The following is a 20715-nucleotide window of genomic DNA, read 5'->3' as shown; positions in this document are numbered from 1 at the left end:
CCAGTGTGTTCCTGTATCAGGACCAGTGTGTTCCTGTACCAGGACCAGTGTGATTCTGTACCAGGACCAGTGTGTTTCTGTACCAGGACCAGTGTTCCTGTACTAGTACCAGTGTGTTCAGGAGAAGAAAGGAAAGAAGCTGTGAGTGTTTGGGGACAGGCTGGATGTCCACAGCAAACCTGTGACTGTCCACATGCTAGTCGTTAGATAGATAGATGGATGGATGGGTAGATGGACAGATGGGTTAGAGTTTGGTAGGGTTAGGGTTAGGTAGGTTAGGGTTAGGGTTAGGTAGGTCAGGGTTAGGTAGGTTAGGGTTCGGTCGGTTAGGGTTAGGTAGGTTCGGGTTCGGTAGGTATGCAGCTGTGTTGTGTGTGGGTTCTGTATGATTCAGAGTCGGCTCTTGCTGAACTCACTGTACATCATATGTGGCCGTCAACTCAAATTTCAGTTGTGGATCTCCTAAAATAAGGCTCAAAAGTTTAAATCTGGAAGTTGGGACATGCATGTGTGTTTTATGACAGGGCCCCGGTCGTCGTATATACCCCACAGCGGTGACGTATGTGACTCCACATTACTCTGCTCTGTTGTTGTTCTGCTATTGTCTGCTCAAAGGGAATTAGAGGAAACTGAATTTGTTGGTGTGTGATTTTGTCAGGCCTCCAGCTTCCTATGTGAAGGGCCCTGAGATGGTCTGGTATGAACTGGAGCTGTATAAATAACATGTAATCGTATTAAACCTGGTTTCCTACATTCCAGCTGGTCATATTGTCCCAGCTAGTCTGAGGCACAACGTAGTTCAACATTTCACCTGCCAGTTTCTTTCCATCATGATTTCATTGATAATTTGAGTAATTAATTCCTGGCACTTTTAAAGATTTTGCATACAAACAAAGCATCAGCTGATTCAGTCTGATGTTTTATGATGTATGTATATGTATAGACTATACCCTACAGCTGTATAGGTTAAAGTAGCTCCAGCGATAGCAGATGCAGCATTGAAGAAAGATTCTGGCACATATCCGACGTCCACAGAATTAGATCTCTGTGCCGTTAGTCATATTGGCTCAAAGACCAGCTTTTTAAATAACTGACGTAAAATTATTTATATCTGAAAAATTGTGAGTTTTGTCTGCTTACCCCAATAATGCTGTTTGTTCAAATACTTGTTTCCCCAAATCTCCACAATGGAGGTGGTGAGCAGGGCTCAGCGCCACAACAGTCAGCTGAGCCCGTCCCAGCGGACTTACCGCGAAGGCAGGGTACATGTTGGACAGGTGGTGGTCTATCGCAGGGCCAGTACAGGGACAGACAAGCAGCACACCCACAGCCACACCTCCGGACAGTTTAGAGTCACCAGGTAGCCTCAGCATGTCTTTGGACTGAATATGAAGGTGAGAACCCTCCCTGGAGACTCCACAGAAAGACCCTGACACTGTTTACCAATGCTAACCCTTTTCATGGAAAGTACTCCTAGATATACTAGATTTGAAGGATGAAGCCTTTCTGATTTATCCGTATTTGTAGTACTTAACATAAAAGACCTTTATATGCAGTGGAGTGTGGCTGGTGCTTCGGCTCTGGCTCTGGTTCAGGATGTGAATACGGTGTGTACCACTGCTCATGTTGATTCACTGTTGATGTGGCTTCACTCATATCCACTAATTCCTGGTTTTCTTGCTGCGCCAACAGGGAACGATTCAGAGCTTGGCCATCATGATGTCAATGAACTTTCTGGTCACTCATTGGCTGATCAGCTTAATACGAGGTAAGCCAGACAGTAAGCGTGTACGACAACAATACCATTTTTTGACTCTCATTGACAGTAATACTTTCCAAGACTAATAGCAAGATAGCTAATATGCACTAATCTTATCAGTATTCAGGACTTAAGTTGTCCTGACTCCTCATTCCTGCTCGAGGCTTGAAAAGTGTTGATGGTTTGGAAATGTGAAGGCTTGGTGTAGTAACGACTGGTATACTGTAAGTAATGACTTATATAACTGACCTGGTGGTCTTGTAGGCCCCTGTGCCAGTCAGAGACTGACTGCTGAGCTCTTTTAGACATATGATGCGTATCATTGCTGCTTCATCAGTCTGTTAAAGTCACCACTCTGTCATTCAGATGTGATGGACAGGGTATTCATATGTGTACATCAAGTTCAATGAGCTGTTCATAAACCTGAACCTCTCTGATCAATAAAGTCACCATAACAAGCACATTGCTGCTCAAATCTGCAGGCCTTGTTTAGTACTGCGCCTGCATGCAGTTCAGATACTGCTGTGTTTAAAGTGGTGAGTAAATATTCCTAGATGGTTGTTGTGTTTGTAGAAGTAACCAGGTGCTCATCCAGACGTGGAGTCAACACGTTCAGGTGCCGTCAGATGAATGGAAGGTTTTGTCTTCAGCACTTTAAACGAGCATGTAGAAGAATGATGAGAACCCAGATAAATTAAAATGCCATTTTAGGTCTAGAAAGATCTTAGGCCTTCGTCTTGCATTTGTTTATTCATTGATTATATTTATCCATCCATCATCTCTACACATTAATCCTCACTAGGGTCATGGGGGGCTGGAGTCTATCCCAGCTGACTCAGGGTGAAGGCAGGTTCACCTGGACAGGTAACCAGTCTATCACAGGGCTACACTTAGAGACAGACAACCAAGCACACTCACATTCACACCTACGGACAATTTAGAATCACCAATTAACCTCAGCATGTTTCTGGACTGTGGGAGGAAGCTGGAGAGACCCCACGCTGCACGGGGAGAACATGGAGACTCCACGCAGAAAGATCCCTGGTGTCCTCACCGAGACGCCAACCGGCGACCTTCTAGCTGTGAGGCCACGGTGCTAACCACAGAGCCACATTATATTTATATTTTATGATATTTCTGCCCTGTTTGACAGTAAGACATAGAGCAGAAGCATGTGGAGAGAAAGCGGGAAAGGAATACAGAAAGGTCCAGTCAGCCAGGAGTGGGCCTGGGAGGTGCTGTTAGGGCATCCTAAGCCATGCGGCGTGCATCACCAGGTCACCACACCTTTCTTACATATATATCTGACAGTGCATGAATCTTAGCATTCTTACAGAGATGGATTTATAGATTTAATAGATGGGTAGATTTATTTTATGTTTTCAATCTATAATTCTGAAATGCAGTGTAACTGGACCAAAATGTAGAGAGATAACAGTTTACATTTCCTTTTTTGTGCATAAGGGAACTTTTCTAGGACAACATAAAATCATAGTAAAAGTAGTTCAGCACCTGTTGTCCCCCTCAGTTTATACTGACAGTCTCTCCCTGCACTCAGCCAAGGCACACGTCTTCCTTCCTCTGCCACCATACATCAGTCTGCCTCTAATTTAAACCTCCGGCCTAGTAATGTGTAGGTTCCTGTCATGCTGCCCAAACAGCTCTTGACCATGAGGGGACTTTTAGGCGGTGTCCTGTGGCGTCTGGCATGAGGACGCTGACAACTTATCCTTGTGGGTCTATTGGGCTGCGGGGTGGGGCATCCATGGATCAGACCTGTTCCGGCACATCCCGTGGATGCCTGATCTGACTGAGATCTGGGGAGCTTGGAGGCCTGGTCACCAACTTGGACTCTTGGTGATGTTCCTGAGTTGTAGGCGCATTGGGCCCCCTGCTGGGTGAAGCTGAGGAGGGGGTGTGCTTGGGTTGACACTAACCAGCTATGTTCAGTAGGTGGTACGCGTCAAAGTAACATCGAGGTGAATGCCAGGACCTCAGGGCTCCCAGCATAACCTTTCCTTGTAATGGGATGCTGAGTGTCATTCATTTCACCTGTCAGCAGCTTTGATGTTTTGACTGTGTGCGCTGTCCCTTTGTCCAGAATGCCTGTTGAGTGGATATTATGTGTTCAGTAAGTAGGGCAATCCTTTTCTTGTGTCCCATGACAGCAGCATCATGTCAGTGAACCCACCAAGCAGCAATGACGCGTGCCTGAGCATCGTCCACAGCCTCATGTGCCACCGGCAGGGCGGAGAGAACGAGGGCTTTGCCAAGCGTGCCATTGAGAGCCTGGTGAAGAAGCTGAAGGAGAAGAAGGACGAGCTAGACTCGCTTATCACTGCCATCACCACCAATGGTGTTCATCCCAGCAAGTGTGTCACCATTCAGAGGACGCTGGATGGACGGTTGCAGGTCAGTCCGCCTCACACATGCACTCCACATCCACATCCACTGTCAATGTTCAGACCAATGTAGGGGCTCGCTTACTGTTACGCTCTTTGCACTACTTTGTGCCCTCTTTGCACGGAATAGTCAGCTTCTGTCACCCTCATGTATTAGACTTAGAAATTAGGGATTTTCACAGTTGCAATAATCACTTCTGATTTAATTCATGATACGACAATCTTTGTCCAGCATTGCAGACGACAGCTGTAATCATTGTGCTATCAGGTGTATCTATACCAAAGTCTTGCACAGAAAGACCTTAATACTATTTTTGCCAGACTGATGCACTGATCCACCACACCATTAAAATGATCTGTCTACGAGGTGGGTCAGAAAAGTTCCAGGACTGGTGTCACAAAAGACATATGTCAAACCCAAACTACAAACTACCAGTCCTCTCCTTCCCAGTAATCCTCCTGGAGTCTACCACCCTCCCCCAGCCTTCTCTTCAGGCCGCCATGCACTCCTGGAAGGATTCTTCAGGATCCTCTCAGCTCCATCGTCACAGCCACCTTGATGTCGTCCACGTCTTCTAAACGGGTCTCCTTGATGTGCCCTTGAGCTTGGGGAAGAGGAACCAACCCCACGGAGCCAGGTGGGGTGAGTAGAGAGGTTGCTCCAGCACGGAGATGTTCTTCTCAGCCAGGAGCTGTGGGATGCTCAGGGCGCTGTGAGCAGGTTGTCATGGTGAAGCAGCCACCACTGGTCCTGACACAACTCTGCCTCTTCTGGACGAAGCAAACGCTGCAGGACCTCTTTGTGGACCTGCTGGTTGATGGTCTGAAGGACAAACTCCTAGTTCCTAGTTCCAGTCCTGGACCTTTTCTGACACACCTCCTAATACTGTGTAAATGTTGTCCTCTGGTTTGCACAGGAACTACTGTGTGACCATATTCCAGTGGATCATACTGCTTGCCAGGAGCAGCATTAGGTGCTAGCATGTAGTAGCACTGTAAAGAGCTATTTGGAGTAGAGTCAGTGAGCATGAAAGGAAGCATTGGAGGTCTTCTAATGATACTGTCCTCTCCCCTCAGGTGGCAGGGAGGAAAGGCTTTCCTCATGTGATTTATGCACGGCTGTGGCGCTGGCCTGACCTCCACAAGAATGAGCTCAAGCATGTCAAGTTCTGCCAGTACGCCTTTGACCTGAAGTATGACAACGTGTGTGTGAACCCCTACCATTATGAGAGGGTGGTGTCACCAGGCATTGGTAGGTCAGCTTCACGTTTAAGAGTTATTTATTGTTACTGCACTGGTTTCACGGTCTCTGTCCTTATGAGCCCTTTTCAGACGTGCATTCTGTTACCTTGGCAGCAGTTTAACATGTCGACTGCTGGTCTGAATCCACACCCTGTTCATGTTACCTAGACGTTTACCAAGCCACCTGCATATCACTTTAAATGTTGCATAAGTCTGAACTAAACCATCACGTTAACAGGTAGGCATGCACAAGCATTTCAGCACCAAGAGTGATCCAGAAACATCACAGCACTACGTTCTTACTCGCATTGCTCTACAGTATCTACTAGGCTACACAATACATGCTGTTAAAATACACAGAACCACAGCTTCCTTCTGGTGTGGACTCATTGTTTTTTTGCATACCTGCAGCATCGGACAACGGTAGGATCCATGAGTGGCATTAGTACAGAGTAACAGCAGTAACTTAAGGGTTCCTTGTATTTATATTTCATGCCTGGATGGAGAAAGGGCCCATAAGGATGTTACAGCAGGTCACACCGTGTCCTGTTGTACATCTTGACCTTCCTCAGATTCTGTCCTGAGCTTTCAGTTTTCCTGTTTCAGAAATCAGAAGTAAACTGGGCTGTCAGTTGTCTGCACGGTTTGAAAATGTGCTCTTTAGTTTAGATTTTGTCTGTTATTGCATTATTGAGCATTACACATCCCTCAGTGTGTTGTCTAATGTCATGTGGATGACAAGTATTATACATGTACTGTGGCTATCTCCAGGACTGTGTGGTTATCTCTGCATGAAGCTGTGAGAAACAAGAACGTAAAGCTTACCTGTCTGACTGACTAGAATGACGTTAACAGGCTGATGAAACCAGTAATGCTTCATGTTCCATGTCTGACAGCCCTGTAGTCTCCAGTTTCACTATTCACAAATATAAGTAAGCAGCAGAGTGCATCGAGCTCACTGTGCTTACGTCAATGCTGTCACTTTAACGGGATGGTGAAACCAGCAGAGCTCGAGGTAACATGTCTGAAAGGGCTACTGTTCACAAATACTAGTAGGCATCGTTAAACACCCTGTTAGACGTGTTACTGATCTTTACTCGCCTGTATGACATCTCTCAAGTTAAGGGTTAATTTTTATTCTCCATTTCTTCTTTGACAGTGGGTCTCAGCCTTCAGAATACAGGTGAGTTCATCCTACAGCAACACAGGGGATTTATTTAGAGCTACTGCTTCCACTGCTTGGCACCAGTGTGCTCAAACTGTCAGACATGCATCCTTCATGCACAACAAGTGGAATTTTGCTTTTTTTTTTTTTTAGATCTTCTTCTTGTTATTGAGAGAGTGTGCACAGGACATGCTAATAGCAAATACCAAGTCTGACAATGAGTTCTAAGGTAGAGTATAACAGAAAGCTGCGTAGAGGAGATGCTGCTGCAGATGTAGTAAATATAGAGCGTGAGGAAGCTGTACTCAATGCAGGGAGAGGTAAAGCTACAGGCAACAACAGGGACATCAGTTTACAACTATCCTCATACTGTTGAAGGGGATGCGGGACATTGCTCTCAAATCAAGTAAGAAGTTTGAAACCAAGTAGTTTTGAAATTGTGTGTATTGTTATTTGGGATAAAATAGGTTCTGTGTCCATCCCTATACAATCTAGTTTTTCTAATAATGAAGGCTACTCATCAGAAATACATCCATATGCAGCAGTAAAGTGGCAGAAGAGCTCCAGCACAGTGTTTTTACTTCCAACCCTAACCCGTCCCTTAGTGACTGCAGTGGGCATGTTTACTGATAGTAACAGAACTGTAGTTATATATCATGAAATAAATGATTAAAAATGCATATATAATGTATTTCTGTGCTTTTGTCTGAATAATAGTCGCACAGGCTGTTCAAACAGCTGAGACAGAACCAGCTGACATGCAAATGGACCGCGTTATAGCCCGTTCGTCTTGTGATTTGTTTGAAGGAAGAGACTATATATTGGGTAAGGACAGTTTGAACGGCACTAAACTAAGAGATAGATGAATGTTGACTGAACCCAGACAGGTTCTGATGTAACGATAGAAAACCAACAATGCCTTTTCAACTGCAGAGGCACCAGAATGTTATATGAAGGTCCACCAGTGATATTCAGGGTTTGTCTGTATTCACGTCCTCTGGTCATCTGATGTAGTTAGGTACCTGCTCTATCTCCAGCGCTAACAACACTGTATATGGTAGTGATCCTTCCACCTGACATAGCTGTCCCTGCCTCCTGCAGCAGCACCGGGCCGGCTGATCAAAGAGGAATACATCCATGACTGTATCCAGATGGACCTTCCCCCTGGCATGCCTCTGTCTGACCACCAGGCTGCCCTGAAGCTGCCTCCTCCAGACCACTATGGCCCGCCTCTGCCTCCCCCACAGCTGTCTTCTGAGCCTCATGGACCCCCACCTGTTACCAGATACCCTAACCTACCTGTCTCACCCGAAGGTCAGCGCTTAAGTATTGATCAGCCCATGGTGAAGTCACGTAGTGTGAGTCAGGCTTGATGTGCTCTTCTGTTGTCCTTCCAGTGCCCGGCTCTGGCTCCATGCTGCCACTGCAGGGCAGTCATGGTGACAGCCGTCTTCAAACTCCATCTCCACAGGCTCAAGTCATTCAGCCACGGCCTCCAACCCCAACCCAGTCCCCCCCTCAGCAGCCAGCTGCTCAGCAGCCCTCGCAGCCCCCTCACCCACAGCAGAACCCTCTACCTCTTTCTCACGCCCACAGACAGAACGGATACAGCAGCAATAAACACTCTCAGAGTCAGCCCGCCTTCCACAGTGAGTCCACGTGTTGCACAAACATACAGACAGTATTGCTCAAATCAACATTTCCTTTACATTCCAGGAAGCAATATCTAATAATTCCTAATGAATACCAGTGAGAGTTACAGATACTATTCAACATAGCAAAAAGGACAGAGAACCTGTTGTTCACTTCATTTGGTCTTATTAAAGGAATAAAAAAGGATGTATTGTCCAGTCTTCATTCTCACTGACTGACACAAACAAACAGTAGCTGTGACAGTGAACACCACCTTGGCGTCAGTGTGGTTGTTTGGTCCATGCAGGGGTGAGCTGTTAGCTAGGGTTAGGGTTAGCTTAAGCTAACTAAGGCTAAGCTAACCCTTACCATGAGCTTCCTCACCAGCCCAAACAAACCACACTGACTGGACAGACAGGCTAGAGTTGGTCTTCACCTCATCAGACAAATTAAATGGTTTGAAAATAGCTGTAAATGAACTGTGACACCATGTCAGCAGTTATTGAAATGAAAGGATAATATTCATAAAAGCAACACCTACAGCAGAGCTGCAGTGCCATTCTGTATGAGGCTGTGCAGGTGTACAGGTGACACTAGCCTGTTTGGTAGCTACAGCAAAGAACTCACCATTTAAAGTGATGAATTGAAATATATAGGACTATTTCTTACAGATTGCATCAGATAAGAGTGAAACATGCTGGTGATGATGTAGTATTGCATCAGCTTTCAGCTCTGGAAGAGCTGCAGTCATTGTGCCAGGATGGGGCCTGATAAGCCTGTCATGGTGTTTTCTATTTACTGTGATGAACCACTATTGTATAAAGACTGCAAATGCTCATTTTGTAATGTTTGGAGAGGATCTGTCAACAGTTCGTTAGCTTTGCATTAACATGGATTAACATTATTCAGTACCTGTAGCTTATATTTATTTTGTTACACACCAGTGTGAGCAACGGGAGGGAATGTGAAACCCCAAGGTGACACCTTTCTTTAAACAGGAGTATAATCAGTGTACATTTCTTGTTGAAATCTTTTTGGTGCGGATGTCTCATTTGTTAATAAGGAGTCAAGGACAGAAATTGAGAACGGGACAAACCGAGAAATGAAAAGCTGTGACACTGCTTAGATCTTATCCTTCTATAATTCAGCAGTTTGGACGGGCAGCAGCACGGCTTCGTACGCTCCCATTGGGTCCCAGCAGAATGGGCGGGCTCACCAACAACCTCCCCTCCATCATCCAAACCACCACTGTAAGATGCACTTCATGGTCTGTGTGTTGACTGCGTGGAGGACTGACTGGACTGGGTGATGCGGATGTACTGGGACTGCTGTAGTGTTTGTGTGGAGGACTGACTGGACTGGGTGCTGTGGATGTACTGGGACTGCTGTAGTGTTTGTGTGGAGGACNGGATGTACTGGGACTGCTGTAGTGTTTGTGTGGAGGACTGACTGGACTGGGTGCTGTGGATGTACTGGGACTGCTGTAGTGTTTGTGTGGAGGACAGGCAGTCTCATCTGGAACATCTGTTTGTCTGGAAATAATCCACAAAGTGTATTAACGTGCACACATACATGTTTACATGGTGAAGATAATATAGTTCTGGAATCATCTAGCCAGCCGTGCTGCTCATCGATGCACTGCATTATCAAGGACTGTCCAGTATGAAGTATGAAGTCCTTGTTAATCAGCAACGCCCACACTGGCAGTGGCTGATGCTGTGGGTTGGTTTCCCTCTGTTTAAGGCTGACATACTTAGGATTTAGACATCTCCAGAGTTGGTGCAGTAATAGTATGAAAAACAACTTGCTGGTAGTTTATTCAACTGATGAAGTGTCTGAGGTAAGGTTTGTGAAAGCTGAGCTTTGACGGTTCCTCTGTTGACTCAGCACAGACAAGGCAAAGGTCTCCTGATGATGGGATTGGTTCCTGGAGATGGATGAGGAGGGACCAAAAGTCTGAAATTCCTGATATCCAAGCTACAGTGAGGGAAAGAACACTTTTTTTTAAAAGTTTTTTTTTTGGCCTTTATATGAATGATCAGTGAGAGAGAGACAGGAAAGTGGGGGAGGACATGTGGGAAAGGGTCATGAACGGGATTCGAACCCATGACCTCCACATCGGGACTGTAGCCCTGTACATGGGACGCCAGCTCAACCAGGTGAGCTATAGCGGCGCCCCAGAAGGAACACTTTTTTGAATGTGGACATAATCCTGAACTGTGTAGGGATCAGAAACGTGTTGGCCTCGCTGTACATCATGCTGCTGTTATGCTTTGCTTCATGGTGCTCATACAAAGATTAAAAGGCTTTCTGGACATTAAGTTTATTATGTTATGATGAGAACACACACGTACACACCCACAGATGTTCACACCAAGTTCAGTTTGGAAACTTCAGAGATGGCTGCAGATATTGCTTTGTCAGTTTCTTCAGGCTGATCCGTGTCCCTCTGCTTTTCAGGGTCTCAGCATCACGGATCAAACGCTTTCCCTCCGTCTGTGTCCAATCATCCAGGTCAGACATGAGTACAGTCCTTGCTCGTATTAAGGCGTTAATTAACTGGTTTTATAAAGATGCTTTTGTGATTCATACGTTGTCTTGGTGTTCTAAAATACTGACCCGACCTGGTAAACATGTGAACTTTGTTCCAAGCAGTGTCCCGCTGGTTCATTAGAACTTACAGCTCAGCATTCAGGCTCCAGTTTCTCTTGAGTAATCATCAGCTCTGTAGGTTCAAACATGTGAACAACCTTAAAGCTAAACGTGTTTAAAACAGTTGATCTAATATAAGTTATTTCTGAAGCAACTGCACTCAGTTTTGAAGATCATGTCACATCCGTCCTCACAATGCTGGAAAGCTCAGCTCCAGTGGAGCTCCTGATTTAGTAGTTAGTGACCACTGTGAACCAAACGATGCTGTTCCTGCTCTGTCACAGTGCACATTTTAAAACTTTCAGCTTACAGGCTTTCTCTTCTGTTTTTAGGACCAGAGTTTTGGTGCTCTGTCTCCTACTTTGAAATGGACGTTCAGGTTGGTGAGATGTTCAAGGTGCCCTCCAGCTGCCCTGTTGTGACTGTGGACGGCTATGTCGACCCGTCAGGAGGCGATCGCTTCTGCCTCGGCCAGCTGAGTAACGTCCATCGCACCGATGCCAGCGAGAGAGCCAGGTGTGTTAATGAACACAAACTCTAGAATAAATGTCATCGTGTTTGTCTTTATTATGTAGAACTTAACTGAAATACTGTTATGTATCAAATATTTGTCTATTTATTGACTACGCACTGTACCAGTTCATTTTTTGGGGGCTCTATGAGCCTGTTGGTCCCACCTACAAACACAGGACACAGGCAAAATAACAGAAATTTAAATTGTGATGTAATCTAGTGAAAGCGAGTAACACTGCAGAAGCTACAACAGCTCTGGATCTCATAGTGCTCACTGGTGTGGCCTGGCTCCTGTGCTCCTCTATGCAGTAGACGTTTAAATGTCCATTTATGTGTGAACGTGGAAACTCTTGAGGCCTGTAGTTTCTGTCAGCAGTCCTCTGAAGGTGGTGAGTTTAGCTCTAAACCAATAAGAGCAGCTCAGAACACAACACAGCTGCTGCAGCCAGAGCAGGAAAGGAAGCTGCAAAGAAAAGCAGCCTGTGTGAACATGAGTCAGTGGGTTTATCACTGTCGCTGCCTCGTACAGGGCTGATCCGATTCATGGTACACTGGTGTCTACGTTCCTTATTCAAGATTCAGTTAATGATCAAATTAACAAGCACCAGGTTGCATAACAAAATTACAAGTTTAGTCAGTTTAGCTCCTCACCAAAAGGCAGATTATTTAGCAGATAAATACCCAAGTAGCCTAATAAATATAAAACCAGTTTGGTGGTGACGTGGAGGACATTTTTAGTCATCTCATTCAATCTCCTTCTTACAGTGTCAAGACAGTTTCAGGGTTACTCTTTCTGCTGCACCCTTGTCGTTGTTTGTGACGAGGCTTAAATCTTATAGGGTCAATAAATTCAGAGTGTTAGTGCTTTACCAGTCTCTGTTCAAGGATTGTACCACCCACTGCCTGCACACTGGGCTGCAGGAGATCTTTCTGGAACGGTGATGCCATTTTCCAACACAGCTGACTGGTCAGTAGGCGGTGGTTTTATACGCGTTGATCCTTTATCTTAAACATAATCCACTCCGGAGCAGGTTAGATGTTACTGTGGCAATCTATCCTGAAAACCTAAAGTTACACCTGAAACTACCTCATTAACCCCAAATCCTGCTTTGAAATATAGAGCTCTGTCAGCATCTTCAAACCAAACTCTTCTGGTCATTCTGCTGTTGCACAGAATCGTCTCATGCAAACAAGGAGGTAGCTGTGCGCACTGTGACTGTGACATACAAGCTGTTTACATGTCGGCAGGTCAGAGTTTCTGAATAGCTTCGCTCTGGGCAGAGTTTTCCAAAAGGTCCATTTTCAGTGACCTAAAACTGTTAACGTGTAGACAAAAAGTAAAGATCCATAAAAACAGCTACGTAATACGCAGTACTCATGGATGTGTGGACTGTCCACGGTGTGCCTCGACTCAGCTGAGATAGGCTCAAGCCTCCTTGGTCTGTTTCACCTCTGACACTCCCAGAGTTTATTCAAACAACATGGCTCTGTGTTTGATGTTGACAAAGAGAATGTGACTTGGTGTAATTCTCTTTTTTGCTTGTTCCAGGTTACACATAGGTAAAGGTGTGCAGCTGGAGTGTCGCGGTGAGGGGGATGTGTGGATGCGCTGTATGAGCGACCACGCTGTGTTTGTACAGAGCTACTACCTCGACAGGGAAGCAGGCCGAGCACCAGGCGATGCGGTGCACAAGATCTACCCTGGAGCCTACATCAAGGTCTGAATCCACATCAGACATCATTCACACTTTTCATTTTACACCAAGTCGGCAAATCGTGTCCCTGGACACGAATCAATAGATTACATTTTGTGGCTATTTCACGAATCGCCGTGAGCCTGAGTTGGAAAGACACACTGGCCTTTACCAAATAAGTGACGCTTGCAATGAGCCATTGTTAGCTGCAGACAGCAGCTGAATAAATGTAAGGAATGAAGCATGGGTGGTACCATGCTTCTCACTCCGATTGTCTGTCCAGCTGTTGCACTGCTTCTGTCATATAAGCTGTCTGTGTCTTGGCCAGGTGTTTGACCTGCGGCAGTGCCACCGACAAATGCAGCAGCAGGCAGCCACGGCTCAGGCTGCAGCTGCTGCACAGGCGGCCGCCGTGGCGGGGAACATTCCTGGTCCTGGGAGCGTCGGCGGCATTGCGCCTGCAGTTAGTAAGTGTTGTTGACACTGAGTTTTTGTCTTTTACTGTGTATGGCAGAAGCTATTTTAAAATGCAAATTCAAAGATGAAGGTACAATTTACTCTCATTAACAGACCTAAAGGCCAATTCATGTGTTCCCCTTATGAGTCTGCATCTACAAGGGTATGCATGTTGTAAATTTTGTCATGTCCGAGGGTCCGTGCGAGGTGTTGATGTGCAGCTGCCCTGACTGTCCGCATTACAACACCTTTACAATTCATCACTGCAGAGCTGTAACTAAAGCCGTTGCTGCCGGACTTCAGAGCAGCAGACAGGTCCCAAACACAGCAGGAAGTCCTAATTTCTCCAAAATACCGACATTATGTCCCCTCACTGTGCCCGGCACCTCTTAGAAATAAGTAGATCTGGTGCTACAATGCAATGTGTAAGCAGCTGCTGTGTGCTTTTCTGTTTTTGGTCTGAGGGGAGATCGAACCATCGTAGCATCAGAGCTGCGTCTGCAGTCTGCTTTCTAGTCTGCAGACATTGAAAGCATACATTGGCCCCAAAACTGCATCTCCCCCCACAGCAAGACAAACTTTCAATTTACATCCTGAACACCATTCCCTAACCTCTTCCCTCAAGGCTCTGAACTCCTCATTCCACCCAATAACACGCTGCTAAGCTGTTTTCACTGCATCTGAGCTGATCATCAAGTTGAACTGCTTCCTATAGTCCTTACTGCCATCCATCCATTATCCATTCACCTCACTAGGGTCGCGAAGGCAGGTTCACCTGGACAGGTAACCAGTCTATCACAGGGCTACACTTAGAGACAGACAACCAAGCACACTCACATTCACACCTACGGACAATTTAGAATCACCAATTAACCTCAGCGTGTTTCTGGACTGTGGGAGGAAGCCGGAGAACCCGGAGAGAACCCACGCTGCACGGGGAGAACATGGAGACTCCACGCAGAAAGACCTAACGGGGACGTGAACCGGGGATCTGGTAGCTGCGAGGCTGCTAACCCTTGTGCCCCCTTGCTGCCTCACACACGGCATTTAAACAAGTGATTTGCTGACCTTTTTGTCCTGAGTTTTGCTTTCAAGGCAACATACAAGCTGCCCTGCCTTCTTGGTGGAAGATGTTGAGGTAAATTCCCCCAACCCACTACATTTTGTGATAATATTGTAATTTTTGAACATAGATTCCACCTAAAACATCAGAACTGATCAAGTTAATGTCATGAGGCAGGTTTGTTAGTGGTCAGCGAACCAACTGTACACCAACAAAAGCAGAGTTCCTGATGTGAACACATTTAGTGAGTGTGGTCTCATTGGACGAGGAACATTCGGTCAAAAAGTAGAGCTGTGTACTGTTTTCATGGAAATGAAGTCGTGCGATCATTTGTTGATAACCAGCACCAGTTTCAGTCCACAGCAGCAAAAGCAGAAATCTGATAACGCATTTCTCTTTTTCCAGGTCTGACATGTGAATTGAGCGGATGTGAAATGTATGTTCCTACATGGAACTAAATGCTGTTCCACATCTGATAGACATGGATTTGAAATGTACACATTGCTCTTTAGGAAGGTGTGACAGGCTCAGCGTTTCTGTTTGGAGAAGTTAGAACCCAGTCTGTGTAACTTACATCTTGTTCTTCACCGACAGGTCTGTCTGCCGCGGCGGGTATCGGTGTGGACGACCTGAGGCGGCTCTGTATCCTGCGGCTCAGCTTTGTGAAGGGCTGGGGACCGGACTACCCCCGTCAGAGCATCAAACACACCCCCTGCTGGGTGGAGGTCCACCTGCACCGCGCTCTGCAGCTTCTGGATGAGGTGCTGCACACGATGCCGTTGACTGACCCACGGCCTGCAAACTGAGGATCAAGACCGTGTTCAAATTCCAATCTGGATTCTTCAAATGTGCGCATCGCAGACACAAGTTTGAATATTTTTGCTTATAATATGCCATCTAAATGAAACACAAAACAATCAGAAACATACAGAAAACAAATGATAAACAACAAATAATGCTTGTAACAATCAGCGCACTCATCACTCATGCTTCTCACAGACACACACCGACCGTAACCAAAAGGTCTGTCCAACCATATGAATGCTGATGCTTTGGGATTATTCTAATGCTCTCATCTCTGAAATCTGAAGTCAAACACAAGCAAAGTGGATGTCTGAGGGTTACGATTCTCAGTTTGTGTTGTGACCAATTTGTCTCTGTCCGAAAGACGTTTGAATGCACTGTAAAAATCCAGGGATGTGTTTCAGAAATCCAGTTTTCTTATATGCAAGTAGGATTTCTTCTAATTGTAGGAGTGTTCTGCTCATTCACTCATGGAAAACACATGAGTGAATGTAAAAATCCTGTTAGGAGTCCAAAACACTCCTGACAGATAAATGCATACCTCTGGAAATGCTGTCAGTAAATTCACAGTGAATACGATCAGCATTACACTTCTCGTTATGTCTTATCAACAGCAGAACTGATGAACTAAGCAAGCCAGTGTCGGTCATCTCTGTGCTCGTGCTGCACTCGTCGCAGTGTTGATTTAACTCAAACTGTTAGCAATGATAGCTGGATAGCCCTCCTGTTACACTAACTATATTATTTTTTTTAACCAAAAGACTAAAAAGCCAAAAACATTTAGCTTTAAAGTAGTGTTGTTGTTTGTAATGAAACAGTGCTACCCTGTATGTAACCAAATGGTTGGTGTCCATCACCAAAGCAGGAATACCTCATAAGTACAGCACAAAGTCACAGTTTAGTTTTCTGCCCAAGCAGCACACGCTCTCTCCACCAGTCTGTGACCGGGTACCAAACCAACCGCCAGCCCTCCCAGCCCATCCTGACTGCAGCCACTAGTCCGCCTTGTGTTTCTTTAGCGTTACGCTGTGTGTGCTCTCATGTGTTGTGGCAGCACTGGAAACCTGTACTGCTCGTTGTTACTCTGGAATAGTTGCTATACTCAGTAGTTTTACAGCAAAATGGGCTCATGGAAGAGAGTAGCAGTGAGTTGTGATGTGCAGAGACAGAAACCTGAGTCCTTGTATGGTCAGACCAAAAACCCGGCTTCAGCCTGTGCATGTGACACCAGTGCCTTCTGGTCTCTGCTCTGACTGTTATCATAGGATTCCAGACATGTCATCTGTCCTGCATTTGGCCGTCAGAACCAAGCAGGAGTGAAACCAGGGACTGTAGCCTGCTCTGTCTGAGCAGGGCTCTGTGTGGCACAGCAATGAGAACGAGCTTTCTATCTACTCCTTCCTGTCATCGCTCAGCTCAAAGCTTTCACAGCTGCTGTCATTGAACTAAATTGCTGATTTTGAAAATAGTGATGTGGAGCTGTATTAAAAGCCTTATCTTACTGCTAGGTGTCCTCCTAAATGGTGCTAAAACTTCCAAGCAAAGAGCTTTCTCTGAGGCCAGGCTCACACTACAGGAGTGCTGAAATCCTCACAGACTGTGTGAATCGAGGTGCATCGCTCATGTCAGGAAAGACTTTGCAGACTTCCTTCTCTCTAGTCTCAGACATGCACACACTACAGGATTTAAACAAAGTGGCACATCACACACTACAGATGGACTCAGTGACGCTGTAACGCTGATGGTGCTGGACAGTGAACAAAAACAAAGCAGAAGGATTCATACATTTAAATATGTGCAGCACACACGTCCTCCACAGTGGCAGACGGATGGCAGTCTGGGACTGAAAACGCTTGCAGTTTGAGTCTGCGAGCATTTCTGGAGGTTTCAGACTAGACCTGTTAACTCCTCACAGTATCGGGTAATCTGGGCCCAGCATCAGTTCAGAATAAGATCTCAGACAGGATTTGTTCTCTCAGTGTCAGGAGGCGTGAAGCGGCATGGATTGGCCTGAAGCTCCTGTAGTGTGAGTCCAGTCTGAGCAGATTTGATTTAGTTTCATTAGATCAGTAAGAAAATACAGTAGATTGAAAACATCTAAATGAAATCATTTAAAACATTTAATATAAATCAAAAGTACATTTTAAATATATTACGTGTGGGGTGTTTTTAATTAACCTCTAATGAACTGTCAAACAGTCGTGGATGAGAAGGGCACGTCTGGTTCAGCAGATTTTGATGCTTTGGGAGTTTTCTGTTCTTTATTCTTTTTTCCTCAACCTGGTGAAGCTTCAGGTCATCTTCAGCTCAACTGAAATGTATGTTTTGCACACAAGGAGGACCATGGGCTTTATCCCTTGTTACTTAAAGTAGTAATTGTTTGTGCACTTCACAGCCGGTCCTAACTTTTCACCAGACAGGAGGTGTGGATGGTTAAGATGCACAGCAACGTCCACGGCACGGTTCCTGGCAGGGGGCGCTGTTGCACCGCTCACATTCAAACCTCCCTTCTGTCCTCTGTTTTCTGTATTTCTCTAAACTGTTAACTATTCAAGAAAAACAAATACTTGTATTGAGAGAGACTTGAAAAACCCCCGCGCATACTACACATCTTAGATGTATGTGTATATATATATGACTGTGTAGTTGATTCACGATGACAGAAGAGCAGAGTTAAGATAAAGTGCTCATAGATACAAAGCTAAGTGTACCATGTAGACAGAACTGCTTCCATGCGGTAGACACCAGACACCAGTATAATCAGTGTCCAGCGGTCAGACCTCTGGACAAACCCAATCTGTATTTCATGGGAATATTGTCAGTTGATCTCAATCCAAATGTGAATACCGTACCAAGCAGTTGACCTGTAGAGCTGAGACACACGTTGGGATCTGAGAAGTTGTCTCATTCAGCTGCTTTACAAAGATCAGCCATGAACATATGCATATTTGTGATTTGTGCCTTTTGTTGTCAACACTAGATGCACCATTCCTGGACTGTCACGGGACAGCGTACAATCCTTCAGCACACCATGATTCAGGTTGCACATTGTGAATTGGTTTTTCAGCTGTTAAGTCTTGTGGCGTTGTTCAGTAGTTCCCTCAGATATCTGTGTAGCTCATTGAAGATATCACAAGGTGTCGGAGAGATCAGGAACATGATTGTCAGAGACCTTTTGTTACTTAAGTAGTGTTATTTATTGCCTTAGTCTTCTGTGATTATAAACCGTATGCTTGGCACTACTTTTAGTAGAAGCACCACAAACAAGTGTCATGTTCTTCTGTTTTCTTCTGGCCACATTCAGGGATGTAGACCTACTAAGATTATTAGGAACTCATCATCATCAGATTATTGTGATCCATCAGAACACGAGCACAGTACCACTGTCTATGTGTGCACTGTTCTTGTAAACGTGCACATGGCTGGACACCTAAAGCCAAGCTGCAACTTCATTATCTACTCTTGTCTCAGTTGTACTTTTCCATGTGAGCTGCAGGGTTCCTCTAAAGAAAATCAGAATTTATTTGAAAAAACAAAAAAGCTTTATTTCACCCCATAGAAACATTCATAATTCACCCATTATTGGACACTTTATTCTCCGTGTAGGCTGAGCTGACTGCTCAGTTGCATGTTCACCTGATGTGAGCATCATCTGTATTTCCTCATAATGAGCTCTAATTCTACATTTCCAGGAAACATCAGCTGCTGTCACCCTGTCAAATCATTACAGACACAACACCGGGTCAACTGCTTTTGGACATTGACTCCAAATGCTGTGGAAAATGGGAGAAAGAAGTTTAGTCAAGGTCCACTGACTTGCATTTTAGCTTTCAGCCACATTTCGTGTTAAGTGCCAGATTAGGGTTAGGGTTAGGGTTAGTGGTCCACTAATTACAAGGCTGGTGGTTCAAGCTGTCCTTGGGTAGGCCACTGAACCTCCAGGCAGGCGAGCACCTTGCATCGCAGCGTCGCCACCACCACTACCATGTGTTAGAGAATGGGTGAATGGAAAACACCACAAAGCACTTTCAGTACCACTGAGGTAGAAAGACGCAGATTGTTCTTCATCAGTGGAGGAAGTTTGCTCATGTAGACATAATTAAGAAATAGAAACAATCAGAAATAAGAGTGACCCACTCCATCAACAAGTGAAGACTGTGAGAGATGCACAACTTCTCAGAAATAAAGAACGAGTGGGTAGAGATTATTGCTGTTTAACTGCCAAAGTCCAGAAATCAGCTTTCATGCTCTTAAGAAGGTCTCTGATCAGTAGGATGATTGATTACTTATTAAGAGAACAAGGCATATTAACAGTTGCACTGAACAGCTGTCCGTCTTGCTGTCGGTTACAGCTGCACTGTAGACGCCATAACATCTCTGTTGCATTCTGGGTAGGGTGTAGGCAGCTCTGTTTCTCTGGATGTCTTTGCTTTGTCTTTTCTTTTCTTGGGAGAACTTAAAGACAGATAACAGCTGTACATTTTTACCATGCAGATCCCCCTCACAGTCCTGTACCCGTGTCCTGGCTTTACCCATGTGCTATTCACAAGACTGATGTGAATGTCTATAAATGTGCCAGTATGCATTTACATATAAATGGTATATAAAAAGCATTGTATATTATATATAATTTACACTGTTTCATTTAAAGTCATGGAAACAACAGAAAACAAGTTCATTGTGTTTCCTACTTCAGAAACCTGCCATGAATGCACAAATACTGTATGTTTGTTAGTATGATTGCAGAGGATGAAGAAGTAAAACACTTTCCTGACACTTTTCACTCATAAAGAAAAAAAGATGACTCCAGATATTGACTATGTACGTGGATACACATACAGTACAGGTGTTTTGCTGTAAATGCTGTTATAAGTAATCATTTGTTATACAAGTGTTCCAAGAGTGCACTGGAGTTTACAAGCAGTGCTTAAACGCGTTCTGTAATTTGTCGTCAATAAAATCTTTTCTGAAGAAATAAGGCGTTGATCCGTGTGTGAAGGGGATCAACAGTTAGAGAGAAGCAGGAGCGCTCAATCTAATCACACGGCTAATGTAAGCCTGTTATGTTGTAAATCCACTGAATGTAGAGCAGTCAGGGCTCTGATCAATGTGATGTTGGGAAAAGTTGATTCAATCGTATTCATTTTCAAATGTAGCTCAACATGTGGGAGGGTTAGAAGAAGCATTCTGGGTTCACGCTGTCTGAGGGACACTCGGGTGTTCTGTCACCCTGAAGTCAGACTGTTCAATGCAAACAATGAGTTTCCTCTTAAGGGAATCATCCTCCTGCTGCACATAAATACGCATATTCACAGTGTGTCGTCAGCAAGCCA

The 20715-nt window shown here is 45.0% G+C and overlaps 1 protein-coding gene across 3 annotated transcripts in view; it reads left to right on the top strand.

Moving 5' to 3' along the window:
- smad10a (SMAD family member 10a) overlaps positions 1-20357 on the top strand; it is a 21507-nt gene extending 1150 nt beyond the window's left edge. The window contains exons 2-14 of one of the 3 annotated variants that reach the window (XM_008284034.1): positions 1693-1768; positions 3928-4171; positions 5239-5413; positions 6563-6586; positions 7286-7393; positions 7670-7882; positions 7966-8217; positions 9352-9450; positions 10661-10714; positions 11185-11368; positions 12915-13083; positions 13388-13526; positions 15173-20357. In XM_008284034.1, the coding sequence (XP_008282256.1) occupies positions 1693-1768; positions 3928-4171; positions 5239-5413; positions 6563-6586; positions 7286-7393; positions 7670-7882; positions 7966-8217; positions 9352-9450; positions 10661-10714; positions 11185-11368; positions 12915-13083; positions 13388-13526; positions 15173-15384 (1949 nt within the window). In that variant the 3' untranslated portion in view covers positions 15385-20357. Of the gene's footprint in view, positions 1-1692; positions 1769-3927; positions 4172-5238; positions 5414-6562; positions 6587-7285; positions 7394-7669; positions 7883-7965; positions 8218-9348; positions 9451-10660; positions 10715-11184; positions 11369-12914; positions 13084-13387; positions 13527-15172 lie in introns of all 3 variants that reach the window. The other 2 variants (XM_008284032.1, XM_008284035.1) reach the window with 2 other exon arrangements.
- Positions 20358-20715: the final 358 nt, after the last annotated feature.

The sequence above is a fragment of the Stegastes partitus genome, unplaced genomic scaffold (genome assembly GCF_000690725.1).
Source record: "Stegastes partitus isolate 25-593 unplaced genomic scaffold, Stegastes_partitus-1.0.2 Scaffold340, whole genome shotgun sequence".
Lineage (NCBI taxonomy): Eukaryota > Metazoa > Chordata > Actinopteri > Pomacentridae > Stegastes > Stegastes partitus.
Note: the sequence above shows the minus strand (reverse complement) of the source record. Positions and strands in the feature narration are given on the sequence as shown.